This window comes from Xenopus tropicalis, chromosome 7 (genome assembly GCF_000004195.4).
Source record: "Xenopus tropicalis strain Nigerian chromosome 7, UCB_Xtro_10.0, whole genome shotgun sequence".
Taxonomy (NCBI): domain Eukaryota; kingdom Metazoa; phylum Chordata; class Amphibia; order Anura; family Pipidae; genus Xenopus; species Xenopus tropicalis.
Window position 1 is genome coordinate 32,492,126 of NC_030683.2, and position 17,890 is coordinate 32,510,015.

General features: G+C 39.8%; 1 protein-coding gene across 1 annotated transcript in view; it reads right to left on the bottom strand.

The window, feature by feature from the left end:
- slit1 (slit guidance ligand 1) overlaps positions 1-17,890 on the bottom strand; it is a 219,704-nt gene that overhangs the window by 158,111 nt on the left and 43,703 nt on the right. The window contains 3 exon segments of the mRNA NM_001097233.1: positions 8,558-8,629; positions 11,321-11,392; positions 14,552-14,623. Coding sequence (NP_001090702.1) covers positions 8,558-8,629; positions 11,321-11,392; positions 14,552-14,623 — 216 coding nt within the window.

Below are 17,890 nucleotides of genomic sequence, written 5' to 3' on the forward strand. Positions count from 1 at the left end.
CCAGCAGGGCACAAGCCACATAGTGTATAATGGAGGGAGAGGAGAGCCCCCTTCATTCCGAGCTCTAGGAGAGAAGGGAGTTGGGGATTCGCTGTCTGGTGCCACAGATGTTTTTTGTGACGGAGGTTTGTACAAAACACAGCAAGAGCTCAACTCAGTCAGTTGAAAACAAGACAAACATTGTAATGGAAACAATACGCACAACAAAAGAATTGCAACTCCGCTTTGCCATGGTAACTATTGGATGGGGTCTCTCTCTGTCATTACATTCCTCAAGGAAACCCATAAAGCCGCAATGTACAGCTGTGCGATGTTGACTTATGCAGTGTATGTAAAAGAGTGTGCCTCGGGAAAAAGGTGCGGCCGTCTCCGTGGGGATTTTACAGTATGTAATAAACACTTATCATTCACATTCCTTATATGCCCCGTGACCAAAGCTGTTTTTTTAGGGAGGAAAAAAATGTCAGCAAAAAAGTTTTATACATGAAATAGATACTATTTGGGTGACGTATAGGTATGATTTCTGTTATCCGGAAACCCATTATCCAGAGAGCTCTGAATTACAGGAATGCCATCTCCCATAGACTATTTTAATTAATTGATTAAAATCTTTTAACATTATTTCCTTTTTGTCTGTAAAAATAAAACAGTACCTTGTACCTGATCTCAAGGCATGGAGATCCAAATACAGAAAGACCCCTTATCTGGAAAACCACAAGTCCCGATCATTCTGGATAACAGGTCCCATACCTGTACAATGCAGTGTGAAAGCCCTAGCACCTAACAGGATGGCTGGGATGAGGGTTTAGGATGTGACCACCTCTGGGTTTGTGCAGCCCAAGGAAAAGCAGGAGTGTGGGTATATATCTTACAGCTCTAAAGACTAAAAAGTATGTATACTATGAGCTGAATGTATGCATCAGACCCTATGCTGCCTGCTAGTACCCAGGCTTTCAGAACAAACATATACCATTACATATTATCATCCCATTTCATATAATGCCTCCATATTGCACAGCAAAAAAATTATACATCATTTGCTGCCCCAGTGGAGCTTACAATCTAAGGTCACATTATCACATTATGGTTAATTTTATCAGGAGCCAATTAATGTGCCTGTATGTTTTCAGAGTGTGGGAGGAAACCAGAGAAACTGGAGAAGCCCACGACGAACATCGTTGGAATCAAACCGAAAACCCTAGCACTGCAAGGCAGAAATGCCAACCACTGAGCCATTAAGTTGCCCATTACAAATTTTTCTTCTAGACATGGAAATGAGGTGGAACATTTTACCTTCATGCTACAATCTGAATCTGAGCTTGCAATTACAGGCCAATCATTTCATAGTTTGAGTAGTGTAATGATCTGTAAAGGAGCAGTTCACCTTCCTAGTTTGCCCTTTTCAGCTAGAAAGTCATTATTAGTGGAGTATTGTTGTTAATTTTTTCTACCATGTTTCCCAGTAGCAGCTCAGTAAGAGACAGGTTACTGGTTTCCCTTAAACTGTTACAGTTTGATGCATCAGTTGACGCATTTCTTAGAAGCTGCAGCAGCTTGAGCCCCTATTGTGCATCCTCCCCAAGCTTTACTGCAGTCTGGCACAGAATTTAGAGAAGAGGGAGTAAATTAAAACAAATTCATTTTAGAAGAATGGTAAAAAATTAAAAGAAAGTAAAAAGAAATGTAAAAAGCCATTATTTGCAGTTTTTAGGTAACGGTGAATGTCCCCTTTAAATAGTTCATTATATGTGTATATTCAAGAAAAACCTTCTTAGCGCAAAAAAACACAAATCTTGAAAAAAAAAATTTAAACTTTATTAAATGCCCCACTAAGGGGGAGATTTACTAATCCACGAATCCAAATCCCAAAAGGGAAAAATCGTACTGGAAATGAAAATTGTGTGACTTTTTCAGTCACCGTCGCGATTTTTTGTATTTGTCGCGACTTTTTCGTCACCGTTGTGATTTTTTCGTATTGAGCGATTGTAAACGGCGGGAAAACCAATCCGTTTTTTTTCGCGGCGACGACGAAAAAGTCGTGGAACATATGAAAAAGTCACGACGGCGATGAAAAAGTTGCAAAAATACCGATCATTACCATTTATTACGCCTTCGGACCGTTCGTGGATTCGTAAATCTCCCCCTTAGTGTGTGGTTATATTTGCCCCCTTGTGTGTTGTACCTACACATGCAAACATACCCCTAATGCGTCGTACAGGTACGTTGCATGTAGTTGTGACTCCGCCCACATTAGCATGCAATTCAGGCACCCACTGATGCAAGCAAAACATCAATGCAACTTGCACCCGATTTACCATTAGACATTAGAGCGTAACTAATAAAAGGATATCCTTTATCAGTGTCGGACTGGCCCACCAGGATACCAGGAAAAGTCCCGCTGGGCCCAGGTGTCAGTGGGCCCTCCTGCTCCTTACCATTTGGCCTGCTTTATGGTCATTCCCTATTTCTGAATGGGAACAAAGAGGAAAAATAGATGGAAGGCTAGATGCTAGCATGTGATTAAAAATAATAGGAGAATAAAGATGTTGAGTGAGGAAAGAAGTAAAAATATTTTGGAGAGTGGGCCCATAGTCTATGGTTTCCTGGTGGGCCCCTGGGGTTCCAGTCCGACACTGCCCTTTATCATGTTTTAAAAAAATATGTATTGCTTTTTGTTGCCAATGAGACACGCTAGCCCTGCTTATCAGCTTTTATTCTAAAGCAAAACAGAATGCCCTGCATTTTAATAGAAATCTGTCAATTCATCCACAATCATTACCATAAATATTGCTTTTGTGAAATGTTTACTACTTGATATTTTAACACAAAAGCAAAAAAGAAAGTTTTTTTTTTTCCATTTACACAACTGCAGGCTCTTTCTTTGTTACAAATGCGTTTCCAGTTCCTGTCTGCGCTCGGCTGCGTTGCCTACTGGGCTCTACTCTCTGCCATTCCCCGGGGAATTGAACTTACTGCTGAGTTAAATGGGAATGAATGGAGACGGTTCCATGTGCTTACAATAAACACCACAAGGTATTAAATCATCATTCCTGTTTAGAGATGAAAGTGTTTTCCGACGTTGCTTGGGGTTTTTATAGATGAGGTTCGTTTATTACAAACAGCCAAATGCATTTTATATGCAGAAAGGAGGATTACGTACACTGGGAAAAGAGACTGTTTTGGTTATATTACATGATTAGGCTGCGAGAGCGTTTATACAGAGCTGAAGCTTTGTGCATTTTATCCTAAGGGAGGATTCCAGTTTGCACAAATATATAGCCCTAACTGGGCTTGTTGGCCTAAGGGAGCATTATTATTGGGCCAAAATGCTAATTTACAAATGAAGCATTCAGTGCTTTATATTTACACCACATTAAAAAAATGGTTTGCCCAAGCCTGTAATTTAATTCAAGTAATCAACGTGTAATTTTCCAAAAGATTCTGAGTATTGGAGGAGGGATTTGTTTGATATATTTTAATTCATAAAAGCAACAATATGGTAGCGCCCAACTACATGAACAGATGAAAATATTCAGAATAAATCCCCTGGCGTATCACCCACTGCCATTGTGTCTTTCTCTCATTTATCAGTATAATGAAATTACAACTTCCATGTAGGGATTCTGGGTCTCTATTTGACAAACACATATGGAAGAATAAATTATAGGGGAAGCTCACCTTTATATTAACTTTTATAATGTTATAAATGGGCCTTTGCAAAGCCATTAGCCATCATTAATTATTTCGTATGGTGGTTTACAAGTGCAAAAATGGTGCAATGCCTGCTTGTGTTTAATAGTCCTGTATTTATGAAGGGAGGGTGGGGGAGGCACATAGGTATCTCTCTTCTCACTCCCTACCGGTCCCTTAAGTTGCGCATTGTTTAGACGCCCAAGTCAGAGAGTGCTGGTCCTGCAATGGGACCCTATACTTCCATAGAGCTAGTGGTAAAGAGAAGGCCAGCCTACCCCTGCAAAGTGCAGAATGAAGCCAGTCCCCTAGGCATGCTCTTGCATCCCTCTTACATCCTTCTGCCCAGGGGCATATTAAGTGCCCCCCTCCTCCTTTATAGAAAGGCAGTAGGAAGAGAGTTCTTCATTTAGCTTTAAAAGAGGTAGGGTAGCAGGTAGGGTAGTTTTAAAGAAAAGGCATATAGGGGCGGTGTAAACAGGGGGTAGTTTTTTCTGGTTAACTGCTTAAAAATAAAACATCTTATTAGTTGCTATGGGTTACTATGCAAACCATGTGTCTTTTATTATATTTCCCCCCTTATATTTTAATTTCATTACCATTCAAGGAAGGAACAATTGAAGCTCTATTAAAATAGTATTTATTCATGTATGAAAGAAAATCTTTGGCGATGAAGTGTATACGCTGGTAATATTCAACTTATTACTAACATAAAAATGAAACGGCTTTCTAGAACACTGCAGCAACATAAAATTCTACTTATAGGTCCCAGAGAAAGCTGAAAATGGAAAGATTTTTTTTTTATAAAATAATATGAAATCTGTGCAGGTTACAATATGTTTTTTACTGGATAATGCAAAAAGTAGCAACCTGAGCAACCTCTAAAATTCATGAACTGGAACATCTGTGTATAATTTTTATGTCATGTTTATAACCAGTGTCACAGCTTGTAAAGAACCCAGTGAAATACGTTCATATTCTACTGAAGCAGAAAACTTCCACACACGGCTCTGCATAATACTCATTCCGTAGCATCCTTCCTTTATAAATTGCTAACAAAACTGCAACCAAAGCTTGTAAACTCAAGGATACAACGCTGAATGAAGAATAACACTGACTGATTCTGGTATGTTGTACATCAATAAACCGTCTACAGTTCTAGACTACTTAAAGTAGCATACACAGGTAGCAACCAGGCTATAATGTTGTACATCAATAAACCGTCTACAGTTCTAGACTACTTAAAGTAGCATACACAGGTAGCAACCAGGCTATAATGTTGTACATCAATAAACCGTCTACAGTTCTAGACTACTTAAAGTAGCATACACAGGTAGCAACCAGGCTATAAGGTCGGCACATTAAGGACAACCCTATGCTTGAACACTTGACTTGTGACCTCAGTGTCTGTGTTTCACTGCCATGGTCCATCAGTGGCAACTAAAAAGTGAAACATGTATTGTGATTCTCAGAAAAAGTGCTGTACAACAATTGGAGGAGCCAAAGTTGCAGCCTATCAAGGGTTGTTAATTACTTGGTATCCCTGACGAGGGCCACAGATTTTGTATGACAACATAATTTTACCAGGGTCTGGCCCTGACCACTTGGATTTACCTGTTATTTAACACACACCACGAAGAGAAAATCAAAACTGGGTAGAAACAGAACTGTTTGGTTGTCCTACAGCGGGGAGCCCCAACTTTTTTTTTGTTTACCCATGAACCACTTTCAAATATAAAAAGTTGGGGAGCAACACAAGCATGAAAAGTATCTTGGGGATGCCAGATAAGGGCTGTGATTGGCTATTTGCTAGCCCCTATCTGCACTGGCAGGATTCAAAAAAGAGTTTGACAAGAGTTTAATAAGCTGATAATAATAATATAATATTTTAGGTCCCAAGATTTTGGTGCACCTGGAGAACACAAGGAGCTCCTAGGAAACAGCCAAAAATACAAGTCAGTGACTGACAGTTAAGGTCCCCATACACGGGCCGATAGTAGCTGCCAATATCGGTCCCTTGAACTGATTCGGCAGATAATCGGCCCGTGTATGGGCAGAAATGAGGGGCCTGGCCGACCGATATCTGGCCTGAAATCGGGCAGATCTCGATTGGGCAGGTGAGAAAATCTAGTGGGATCAGGGACCGAATCGGCTCGTCGATGCAGTCCCCGGACCGACTTTGCCTATGCCTGTCATTATAATTCGATCGAATTACCCTGGATTCTCCCGATATCGCCCACCCGTAGGTGTGGGATATCGGGAGAAGATGTCGCCAAGCGACGTGTATGGGGACCTTTACCCCTTTGGTTGAGATTACAATCTCTGCCCACTGCTCACACAGCTTCCATTAGACTTCTTGCTCAAACACGTTGGCAGAAGATCATTCCAGATGTTGATAGAGAATCATCACTATTCCACTGTACTGCTAACACCACGCTTGGCAGTCATAACTGAATCTCTGCTTGATATTCAGCACCTTTCAGAGGCTGCATATTTATTTTGAAATTGTGTGAACCCCTAACACTGCCGAGAGATGGAGCATATACAGTGACGTTCTGACAAGTCAAGGCAATTTATGCACCTGAACCAATTAAGATTATTCCATTGCAGAGTGGCAGAATACTAATGCAATTAAAACTTTTCCCATCTGAATAAGATATGTATCTACTATACCTTTTCTCCTTTCTATAAAGGCTAGAATAACCTGTAAATGTTAGAATTAGTTCAACTGAAAGCCCTGAGACTCCCAAATATAAATACTTTGCAAGAAGACAAATGTATTTATGAAACACTGTACATATTCCTGTAAAATGTGTTTGGCAAAATTACTTCATATACTCAAAACTTCCATAGATACACAGCATGGCAAGAGGCAATCAATAGAAAGAAGGATACATCATTATATAGTAGTCAATCGCAAATAATTGCATAGCAATGGCTGGTGGAGAAACCACATTGCCAACATGGTCAGACTGGGGTGTGCAGGCCCTACCCCCGGGCCCAATGCCCAATTCCTTCCCCCCCTGAGCATGCATACATTATACTTATCTTCAGCATGATTGGGGGAGATAGATCAGTGGGGGGGTGCCGGTGGTGATCCGGTCTGGGTTGAGGCCCAGAAGGGCAGGGGCCCACCAGGTTTTTCATGGTGCCTCGCTGGCCCAGTCCAACCCTGATTGGCAACCAGCAGTAAGAAGGTGTGTAGTGGAAGTAGGCAAAATTGGCTCATTTAGATCTGTCATAAAGACGCAGCCCATAGAAGAAGAAATGATTATGTAAGGCAATACCAAAAAGGATACTACAGGTATGGGATCCATTATCCAGAAACCCGTTATCCAGAAAGTTCTGAATGAAAGGTTATCTGTCATAGACTCCATTACAAGCAAAAATTTCTAATTTTTGAAAATGATTTCCTTTTTCTCTGTAATAATAAAACAGTACCTGTACTTGATCCCAAATAAGATCTAATTAATCCATATTAAAGGCAAAATAATCCTTTTGGGTTTATTTAATATTTAAATGACCTTTATCAGGTATGATGATATAAATTATGGAAAGATCTCTTATCAGGAAAACCCCAGGTCCCAAACATTCTGGATAACAGGTCCCATACCTGTATAACATTTTAGCTGGTATGATGAGTTCACAGCACTTAATGGAAGTACTTTAGATTATATTGTTGGGTTAGGTCTCTTCCAGTAAACGCAGGGGGGAAAATACCAAAAATTCATCAACAGGTGGCACTTGGCATTTTCTATTTTGTTTGCTGCAAGCATTTGCACTCTCTAGAGGCAGGATTTAGCATTCAAAAAATAGTGCCTGGACACAGTGAGACAAAATGTGAAAACTTGCTGGCTGCATCTGTTACAAATCATTCACAATTGTGTTTTAGTTTTTTTACTTTTGTAGGAACCAAAACTGTGATAAATCATGTCAAATCTCTTCCATAAGAGCTAAAAGCGATATAGAAGTGAATTTCCTTCACTGTTCAGTCTCTCACCTCTCTTCCATCCTCTCCCCTCAACAGCAACAAGAGCATATTTAATATGATATTATTGTGATTAGAGTGTGAATGAGTACGAATTCCTGTTGCAGTGTACATTTTCTTTATTAAAGGAGACATACTGTGTAAAAAACAAGAATGTGCCAGTGCATTTTATGTTTTAATACGTAAGGAATGTATTTAAAAATGTTGTGTTAGTGGCTGATGTATTGAAAATTTCTCCAAGAACCCTACTAGTCCCACCCATCTGTTCCACTTCCTGCTGCCTCCTTTCCAATGTTGTGCAGGGAGCAGCACTCAGTACACTGCACTGTAGGATAGGAACCAATCAGCAATAGTGATGAAACAAGGATAGGGACCATAGCAGATCTATAGGGAGCTCCAATAAAGGAGCCATTTTTAGCCCAGAGTAAAACCAGCACCATACATTATTCATTACAGCCACAAGGTTTGTGGGATTTTTAATTCAACTATATGTCCCCATTAAAGGGAATGGAATAATTTTTTACGTTCTGGAAAATGTCATATGAAAAGTACAATCTCAACTCACATTTCACTGAAGTGGATAAATACAGAAGTTTCAGTTGTCAGGAAAACTCAGGTATAAATATTCTTCATGAGTAACTTATAAAGTGTCCAGCAGCATTGCCATATGCATTCCACATAACTCATACAAGTAAAGTCTTTGTTAAAAATATACATATATTACAATGTTGTGCACATCAGCAGTGCTGTTTGGCCAGGGATCTTCTAATTACATCGGCTAAAACAACGATCCAGAAATACAGATGAAGCTACCAGTACAAACACAATGGACAAGAAATGTATTGAAATAGTCAGAGAGTGAAATGATGTGGTACTCACAGTCTGGACAGGGCCTGGTTATTCTGGAAGAGAAGTTCCGGCAATGTGTGCAGCTGGTTACGGTTCAGGCGCCTGAAACAGGAACATGCAGGAGGATGTTTAATTGCAAAACGCAGGCCAGTTTTAAAATGTGTATACTATTAGTGACCAGTTGTAGATGTTAAGGCCCCTTAGGATGTTGAATCATTCCTCATTGGATGTAATTGATGATGCAGTTGTATTGCAGATTCAAATCTTCCGTACTCTTCTTCCCATATGATATGATCCTCCACTAGGGATATATGATTCTCGCCCACAGTGAATAAATACTTACTCAAATCGAGCCTGGCCCTGAAGTTCCTCCTGGGTCTGACTTGAACCATTCAAATTCACTCTGGATATTAACCTGACAGTTTTTTTTGAGGTATACATTCATACAGAGTATTACAATACAAAGCTCATATAGGGTAACAAATTCAACTACAAAATGTTACCATTTAACCATTTATTCCTACATGGGGCTGATCCCATGGCATCCAATCATCATCCTTGTTTTAGCATAATAACTGTGCCTCTCTGTCCATCTTTAGGAAAGGCTTAAATGTCTCACTGTCTCAGCGCAACAGCTCAAAAAGGTATCTCTCTGGTAAAATAGATCATCCACGTCAGTACAGTGTCTTACATGGGATTTGTGTAGTTGGTGTTTCTGAGACTATGTGTGACTTTCTTAGCCTTGCACTAGGAATACCTGTACTAGGAGACAGCAGATACATTTCATGTTCTGTAGAAACATTCTAAGACCCAAGCAAATAGAATGGCCTATAACCATATAGTCACTAGGAATACCTGTGCCCGGAGACAGCAGATACATTCCATCCATGTTCTGTAAAAACATTCTAAGACCCAAGCAAATAGAATGGCCTATAACCATGTAGTCACTAGGAATACCTGTGCCCGGAGACAGCAGATACATTCCATGTTCTGTAAAAACATTCTAAGATCCAAGCAAATAGAATGGCCTATAACCATGTAGTCACTAGGAATACCTGTGCCCGGAGACAACAGATACATTCCATGTTCTGTAAAAACATTCTAAGACCCAAGCAAATAGAATGGCCTATAACCATGTAGTCACTAGGAATACCTGTGCCCGGAGACATCAGATACATTCCATGTTCTGTAAAAACATTCTAAGACCCAAGCAAATAGAATGGCCTATAACCATGTAGTCACTAGGAATACCTGTGCCCGGAGACATCAGATACATTCCATGTTCTGTATAAACATTCTAAGACCCAAGCAAATAGAATGGCCTATAACCATGTAGTCACTAGGAATACCTGTGCCCGGAGACAACAGATACATTCCATGTTCTGTATAAACATTCTAAGACCCAAGCAAATAGAATGGCCTATAACCATGTAGTCACTAGGAATACCTGTGCCCGGAGACATCAGATACATTCCATGTTCTGTAAAAACATTCTAAGACCCAAGCAAATAGAATGGCCTATAACCATGTAGTCACTAGGAATACCTGTGCCCGGAGACAGCAGATACATTCCATGTTCTGTATAAACATTCTAAGACCCAAGCAAATAGAATGGCCTATAACCATGTAGTCACTAGGAATACCTGTGCCCGGAGACAGCAGATACATTCCATGTTCTGTATAAACATTCTAAGACCCAAGCAAATAGAATGGCCTTTGGTCTTGATGTCTAAAATCATCCTACAAATGCAGTTGGTCTGTGCCTGTGTCCTGTTCTAAATCTTTGTTCTCTGATAATAAATAATATATGTGTTTATAGCACAAATCAAACACCAATATCTACAGGACCCACAGTAGGCTTGCCCTGGGCTTCTTAGCCTTCCCTATTTCTGGCTACATGTAAAAAAATTATAACACAATAATAGGGCAATAGGAGGTAAAGAAAATTGTAACCTTCAAGACTGGACTAATGGCAGGTTGGGCAAGGCTATGGAAGCAGAAGTAAATTATTTCCATTAGACAAATAAAAATGAAACATTAAAATGCAGTTACGGTAGCCCAGATTTTCAAGCAATAAGCCAAAATCTTTCCAAGGAAAACAAATGCAATTCAGCAGCCCTGAATGCCACCGGTGTATGGGGGGGTGTTAATGCATAACCCTCTAAAGAGTGAAACTATAACATAATTAATATCATCACATTAGGATAAAGATGATGCAGAGAGAATGTTTCCAAGCATTCCCCGTAATTACTCACTGCACATGAGTGAAAGGTCTAGCCACTGCACGGACATCATGATTGAGGAAGATGCGGATCCATTTACAGCTGCCCCTAGGTCATGATGCCTTTCCCTCATAATTCTATCACTCTGACATCTAAGCCATTGTTCACTCTGAAACATTAGCATGCTGAGCACTGTATCCCTTACAAAGGTGACATAAAACTCCCCCCTCCTGCAGAGTCATCATCCCCATCTCTTGCAGAGTTAAAGTCAGCCTTTTAATGAGTGACCCAAAGCATGATGGCATGGAAACGACACATTTATAAATCCAGAAGCGCCGTATGGAAGCACCTGCTTTCAATTTACTTTTTATCCCACATTTGGTTTATTTTGTTAGTTACCCATAATACATGAATGAATGTTACTTAGTATCATGTATGTATAGGACAGCATATTTATTATACCTTTTCCCATTTCGTACAATGTAGACACAGTCCTTCCTATCTACAGACCATTTACAGAGCATAACTATGTGTCAGATTTAGAGATATTTTCCCCAATATCAACACTTACAGTCTCTCGAGTTCCTTCATGTCGTCAAAAGCTCCACGTTCAACATTGCTAATCTGATTTTCCATTAGTTGCCTGGAAAATAAAACACAGAATGTTCTTTTTAAATATTTTATTTCTCGGTACAAATCTATTTCACTTGCCATAAAATTGTCCTAAAATCAATAACAGAATGAAAAAGAGAAGCTGCATCTGAACTCATTTTTGGATTTAGCTGAGATACCCACTACAGGTATAGGATCTGTTACCTAGAAACCTGTTATCCAGAAAGCTCCAAATTATGGAAAGGCCATCTTCCATCGACTTTCATTATAATCAATCAAATAATAAATTCAAATTTTTAAAAATAATTTTCTTTCTCCCTGTAATAATAAAACAGTGCCGTATCGCAACTAAGATATAATTAATCCTTATTGGAGGCAAAATAATCCTATTGGGTTTAATTAATGTTTAAATGATTTTTTTAGAAGACTTATTAGGAGATCCTAATTACAGAAAGATCCCTTATCGGGAAACCACAGCTTATGAGCATTCTGCATAACAGGTCCCATACCTGTACTGTAGTTAATATTGAGAGGAAAATGTATATTATACATTAGCCTATTTATATTTCTTTTTAATAGCAAATTAAATAAGTTCTAATTTTTTTCAAAATTCCAAACAGTAGACAGAACAATAGCTTAGTGTGAATGTGGTTTATACTGCCTCTTAAATATAACTTGTTCCAGTCACTTCATGTTCTGTTGTAGATGTTAGGTACTTCAAAGAAACTTAACAAAGAAGTTGGCTAGAAATGCTGTACATAATATTTGGGCTTTTTTATTAGCTCCAAAGTCCTTTAGGGTGAAGACACACGGAGCTAATAGTAGCAGCTACTTGTCGTAGCTACTAAAATAGACAATACTGATCATTTACTGATAACTGTGTCTATGTGCGTTTTAGCATAGGCAGTTCTTAGTATTGTCTATGGCAGGGTATTTTCTGGCGTTTAATAGCTGTGAAGAAGTAGCTGTTACTAATAGCTCCATGTTAGTGATGAGCCAATTTTTTGCCAGGCATGGATTTGCAGTGAATTTCCGCATTTCGACATTGTCGAATTGTTTTGCGATACTTCCGTAAAATTTCGGAGCGGGAAAATTTGTTGCACGTAAATTTTTTGTTGCACGTCAAATTGGGCACGGTCACGACAAAAAAAGACATGGGCGACAAAAAAAAAAAAATGCGTGACAAATGCGCTTCGCAAATTTTTCGCCGTTTTCGCAAATTTTTTGCTGTTTCTCAAATTTTATGGCGACGCGAAACAGGACAGATTTGCTCATCACTACTCCATGTGTCTTTACCCTTAGAAATGAAGAATTTCATAATCAGGTCCTTTGGAGCACAAACCCAATTTTCTTCTTGATGATTTCTGACAATACCTCAGCTTAGCTTCTCAACAGTAGCTCAGCTCACACTGAGCCTGTGCAGGGTCACTGACACTGGTATCAGAATATGAGGAGTTCCTGCTGGTATCGTAAATTCAATATACGTATATAATACAGCATTGCTAGCTATATGTATTTAGTAAGGTAACAAACACCAAAACAACCTCCATGTCCCATTCCTCATGTTTCTGATCTCTGGATTATGTGGCCACATGTGACTTTCCTGCTTGGCTTGCGTTAGAGTAGGTAGCCAGTAAATGCTACCAACTGGTCAGAGAAAAGGTCAACATGTTACAAAAATGTAGTTAATAAGTTAAGTGGGAATATCAAGGAATTTTCTTTATTGTCACATTGTCAACTTTACTCTTGGTCAAGTATAGAAAAAATTGCCATAATAAATAATAAATAATGCCTGAAGGTCTCATTTAAATTCTTTTCACAGTGATGCAATACATTGCCAACTCCCTGCTCATGTATTCAAAATGTGGAAAATTTCAATTAGTTTAATTAACTAAACACTGTTCTAGACCTTAGAGATTGTGAACCCCAGCCAATCCCTGCAGCATTTCCAGGCTTTCCAAGGCTGACATCATATGGAACAATGTGTATCTCCCATGCTTATGAAGGAAGAAAGCTAGCACACTTGTGTGGACTGGAACTAAACAGGGAATAAAGTACAAAGAATATGCATGGAAAATAAATGGTTTAATTGTATGCAGGATGCTGCCACTTTGCAGAGCGATTTGGCAAAATTGAAAATAAGGTTCAATGTTGAAAAGAGCAAAGTTATGCAATTTGATAGAAATAATATAAACGAGAGTTATACACTAAATGGTAGTGTATTGGGGGGGATCCTTAATTGAGAAGGATCTGGGGGGTTTTGTAGATAACAAGTTGTCTAATTCCAGGCAATGTCATTCTGTGGCTACTAAAGCAAATAAAGTGCTGTCTTGTATAAAAAAGGGCATTGACTCAAGGGATGAAAACATAATTTTGCCTCTTTATAGGTCCCTGGTAAGGCCTCACCTTGAGTATGCAGTGCAGTTTTGGGCTCCAGTCCTTAAGAAGGATATTAATGAGCTGGAGAGAGTGCAGAGACTGCAACTAAACTGGTAAAGGGGATGGAAGGTTTAAACTATGAGGTTAGACTGGTTGGGGTTGTTTTCTCTGGAAAAAAGGCACTTGCTAGGGGACACGATAATTGGTGACTCATATGACTAAATATAATAGTCATGCATTTAGTATGGATTATTATTAAAGGGGGTCGTCTCCATGTATGCATAGGTACGACCTTATTTTGAATTAAAAATAAGAGTTACTAGTTGCTTACACCCTACCCAGGACCCATTCTCTGGGCTTTGCCCTTGGTGAACACATACGAAATACAGAATGTTTCCCCAATTTCTATACCGTGCATGTGGCCAACTTTAATAGACTGGGGGATTCCTGGCACCACTGAACAATATGACGGTATTCTTTTTCATGGGATCAAAGCAGGCCAACCATCATGCCCCATGTCCCTTTGCATTAATCCTTTTTGGACACATGGCTGTTACAATCACTCTCCTATACTATACTATATACTATATATACATTCAAATATTCCCCAAGCTGGCCTTCAGGATAGGTCCCCCAATGCTTCTTGGAGGGCAAGCCTCAAGCCTCTCTACAACTGTTGTTTGTTGTCTGGCAATAGACAATCTTCCATTTTAGAAAACTTATTTTAGACTTGTTTAGACAGTGTATATTCATGTTTACATACAGTATTAGAGTTTAGACCCCCAATCAGGAGTGAGATAAATTTTCTTACAAAACTCTCAGTTGCTTAAGTCCAGAGAAGTCGTTCTTATTGATCCGTGTAATGTTGTTCCCATACAGCTCCCTGCAAAAAGAAAAAGAAAAATGTTATGAAAATTATTTCATTTGGTAAAGGGGCGTTATAATCAAAAAAGAAGATGTGTGCCTTCCTTGGTTCACATCCCAGTAAACCAAGGGAGGCAACTCCAACTCATAAATATGAATAACTACAATTGCTTGGGTTTTCATAAACTGGACACAATTTCATTGGGTGAAAATGCGCAATTAAACTGGATATATAGGAAAATGACTACATTATTTTGAAACATGCTGTCCATAATTTCAGCCATAAATGAGCCCCATGCACATGCAAACTATGCAGACAGCGCTCTGATTAGACTCAAACCAAAAAGAAACTCAGTATAAACAGCTAAGTATTGCTAGACTAACAATTTATATGAATCAATTCCCTAAAAGCAGAAAAAGTTCTAAGGGTTCTTTATATTCACATCTAGCAGCCATGCTGCTTTAGGGTTCCTTTATATACAACAACCATCTGTTTCTGAGCAGGCAGCATGGCAGACCCCATCCTTTTGTATAAATGTGCTTAGCTCTATACCCTCATACTTAGCTACCTTACCAGTATTTTTGCATACAGTATGTTCCAATTTGTTCTTCTTTAGCACAAAATAGATTAGTGATCCCCAACCAGTGGCTCAGCAGCGACATGTTGCTCACATACCCCTTGGATGTTGCTCCCAGTGGCCTCAGAGCAGGGGCTTATTTTTAAATAACTGGCTTGGTTGCATAAAATACAGGTGTACTGACAAACAGAGGCTGCCAGTCCATGAAGGGGCTACCAAATAGCCAATCACAGCCCTTATTTGGCACCCCAAATCCCGGAAAATTTATAATGATGAATATTGGAAAATATCTTACAATTATGGCAAAGTGTAATATTTGGGTTTACATGCCCTTTAACCCATTGAGATTATAATTTAGCCACGGGAGGCACTCAGTAAAGTGGAGCTATCATTATTAGAAAAAATCTACAGTATTAATTTGTGAGCTCCTCAACCAAACACTATTGCTGGCTAAAAGCGACACACTCATGCTGGGAGTCACTGACAGATTTCAGATGCTCCAACTGGTTGATTCCAGCGCAAGTCAGCAGCTTGCAATGTGCAAGTGTCAGAAAGCATGACCCCCCCTTTAGATTAGAGGAAAGGAGCTTCCATTTGAAGCAGCGTAGGGGGTTTTTCAAAGTGAGGGCAGTGAGGTTGGGGAATGTCCTTCCTAGAGATGTGGTAATGGCAGATTCTGTTAATGCCTTTAAGAGGGGCCTGGATGAGTTACTGAACAAGCATAGTATCCAAGGCTATTGTGATACTAATATCTACAGATAGTATTGATGTTGGTATAAATGATTTATGTATGTGAGTATATAGATAGGTTGGTAAAAGTGCACTGGGGTACAGTAGGAGGGGTTGAACCTGATGGACTTTGGTCTTTTTTCAACCCAACTGAACTCTGTAACTATGCTATGCAAATTAGTGGCATAGGGGCTGGCCATACACAGTAGCACTTCAAGCCATAGTTGCCCTCACAGAAGTCTCATACCTGCTGCCCATCTCTCTACAAAGGGGAAGATCAAGGCTGTCTTATCTAGTATATCGGACGACTCGCCGATCGGCCAGGTTAGAAAATTTTGATCGAGCGCCATAGAAGGCGCCTGACCAAAATCTGCCGTCAGGGCTGAATTGGCAGAAGGAGGTAGAAATCCTATTGTTTCTACCTCCTTATCTGCTGTTTCAGCCCTGACTGTGTGTGGCGGATCTGATGATTTTTCTTGCGACCCACGGTCGCACGAAACATCGTCAGATCGCCACGTGTATGGCCAGCTTTAGTTAGAGGCTTTCAGTGATATTTGATTTTAGCTCAATACAGATATGAATAAATACTGCAAACAGAGAGATATCAGTAGCACAGTCCTAATATTTCTTTCAGATTGGAGTTAATGCAATTAGGCTCACGTTCAATTGCTGTGCATTTGGGAGAGCAGTTTTTGCTGATCAATGACACTGAAGTGAAATCAATACACTAAATAACTTCACGCAACTTCTCCATTCTTGAAAGTCAGTGGGCCGTGGAGCAATTCGCTCAGTATTGGCTTTGCACTGTGAGGGCCGTCAACCCAGCAAATCATTATAGCGATTCATTTAAAAAAATTCTCTATGATTTTACAGTTATTTGTAAATTGTATTAAGCTGTTTATTCTCTGTCCCTTTCTAATCTCTGCACCTCTGTTTGTGACTATTGAAACAATGTAGTGGGAACCAGCTGATTCACAGACCTAAGAAGACTTGCCTTGGCTGGAGAAAAGCTGACAACATCACAAGAAACACAATAGCAAAAAAGCCCATAAACAAGTGATACGCGTCAATCCAATGCAGGAGGAACCATGGTATTGCTGCTGACTTATCTCTGAGATTGTTCTCCTAGGTACAAGCAAATTCCTGGGATGCATGTCACCCATCACTAGATTCCCTTTCCGCATTCCAGCGCAAAAGATGATATGGCATGAAGAGTTTCTGTGGGTTAAATACTTTCCTGACAATTGCGCAGTCAGAGTAATTACCCAAACAAATGCCCTCAGTGGCAAAACGCATACTAATATAGGTAAGGGATCCATTACCCAGAAACCTGTAATCCAGAGTTACGAATTATGGGAAGGCCAACTCCCATAGACTCCATTATAAGCAAAAAGTCTAATTGTTAAAAATGATTTCCTTTTTCTCTGTAATAATAAAACTGTACTTGATCCCAACTAAGATATAATTGACCCTCATTGAAGGCAAAACAATCCTACTGGGTTAGTTTAATGTTTAAATAATTGTTTCGTAGACATAAGGTCCAAATTCTGGAAACCCATCTGTACTCAAGGTCAGATTGGGTCGCCGCGGCACTGAGAAAAAACCCGATGGGCCCAGACCCAATTTCTGTCGCTGCTCCCCTGGCTGCCGTTGTCCCTCCCCTGACGCATTGAAAGTAAGTTTTGCGCTCAGGGGAGGACGTCGGGTGGGGCACCCTGCGGGGGTTTATGGGTCCGCGGCCCTGTGGGGGCTTAGGAGGCATGTTGGGGACACCTTGGGGGGATACGAGGCCTCACCCTGTCTGTACTACACGAATACACCTGGGCCCACAGAAGCTGATTTCAAAGTGCTTACTCCTCTGCTTTACAATATACTAACAAATTATGGATGCTGGTAGTTAACAGAAGTTGTATGTGTCACTTATACAATGCATGTCTGAGAGGTGTGTAGTTTAAAGGCCAAGTAAAGCTCAGGTAAAG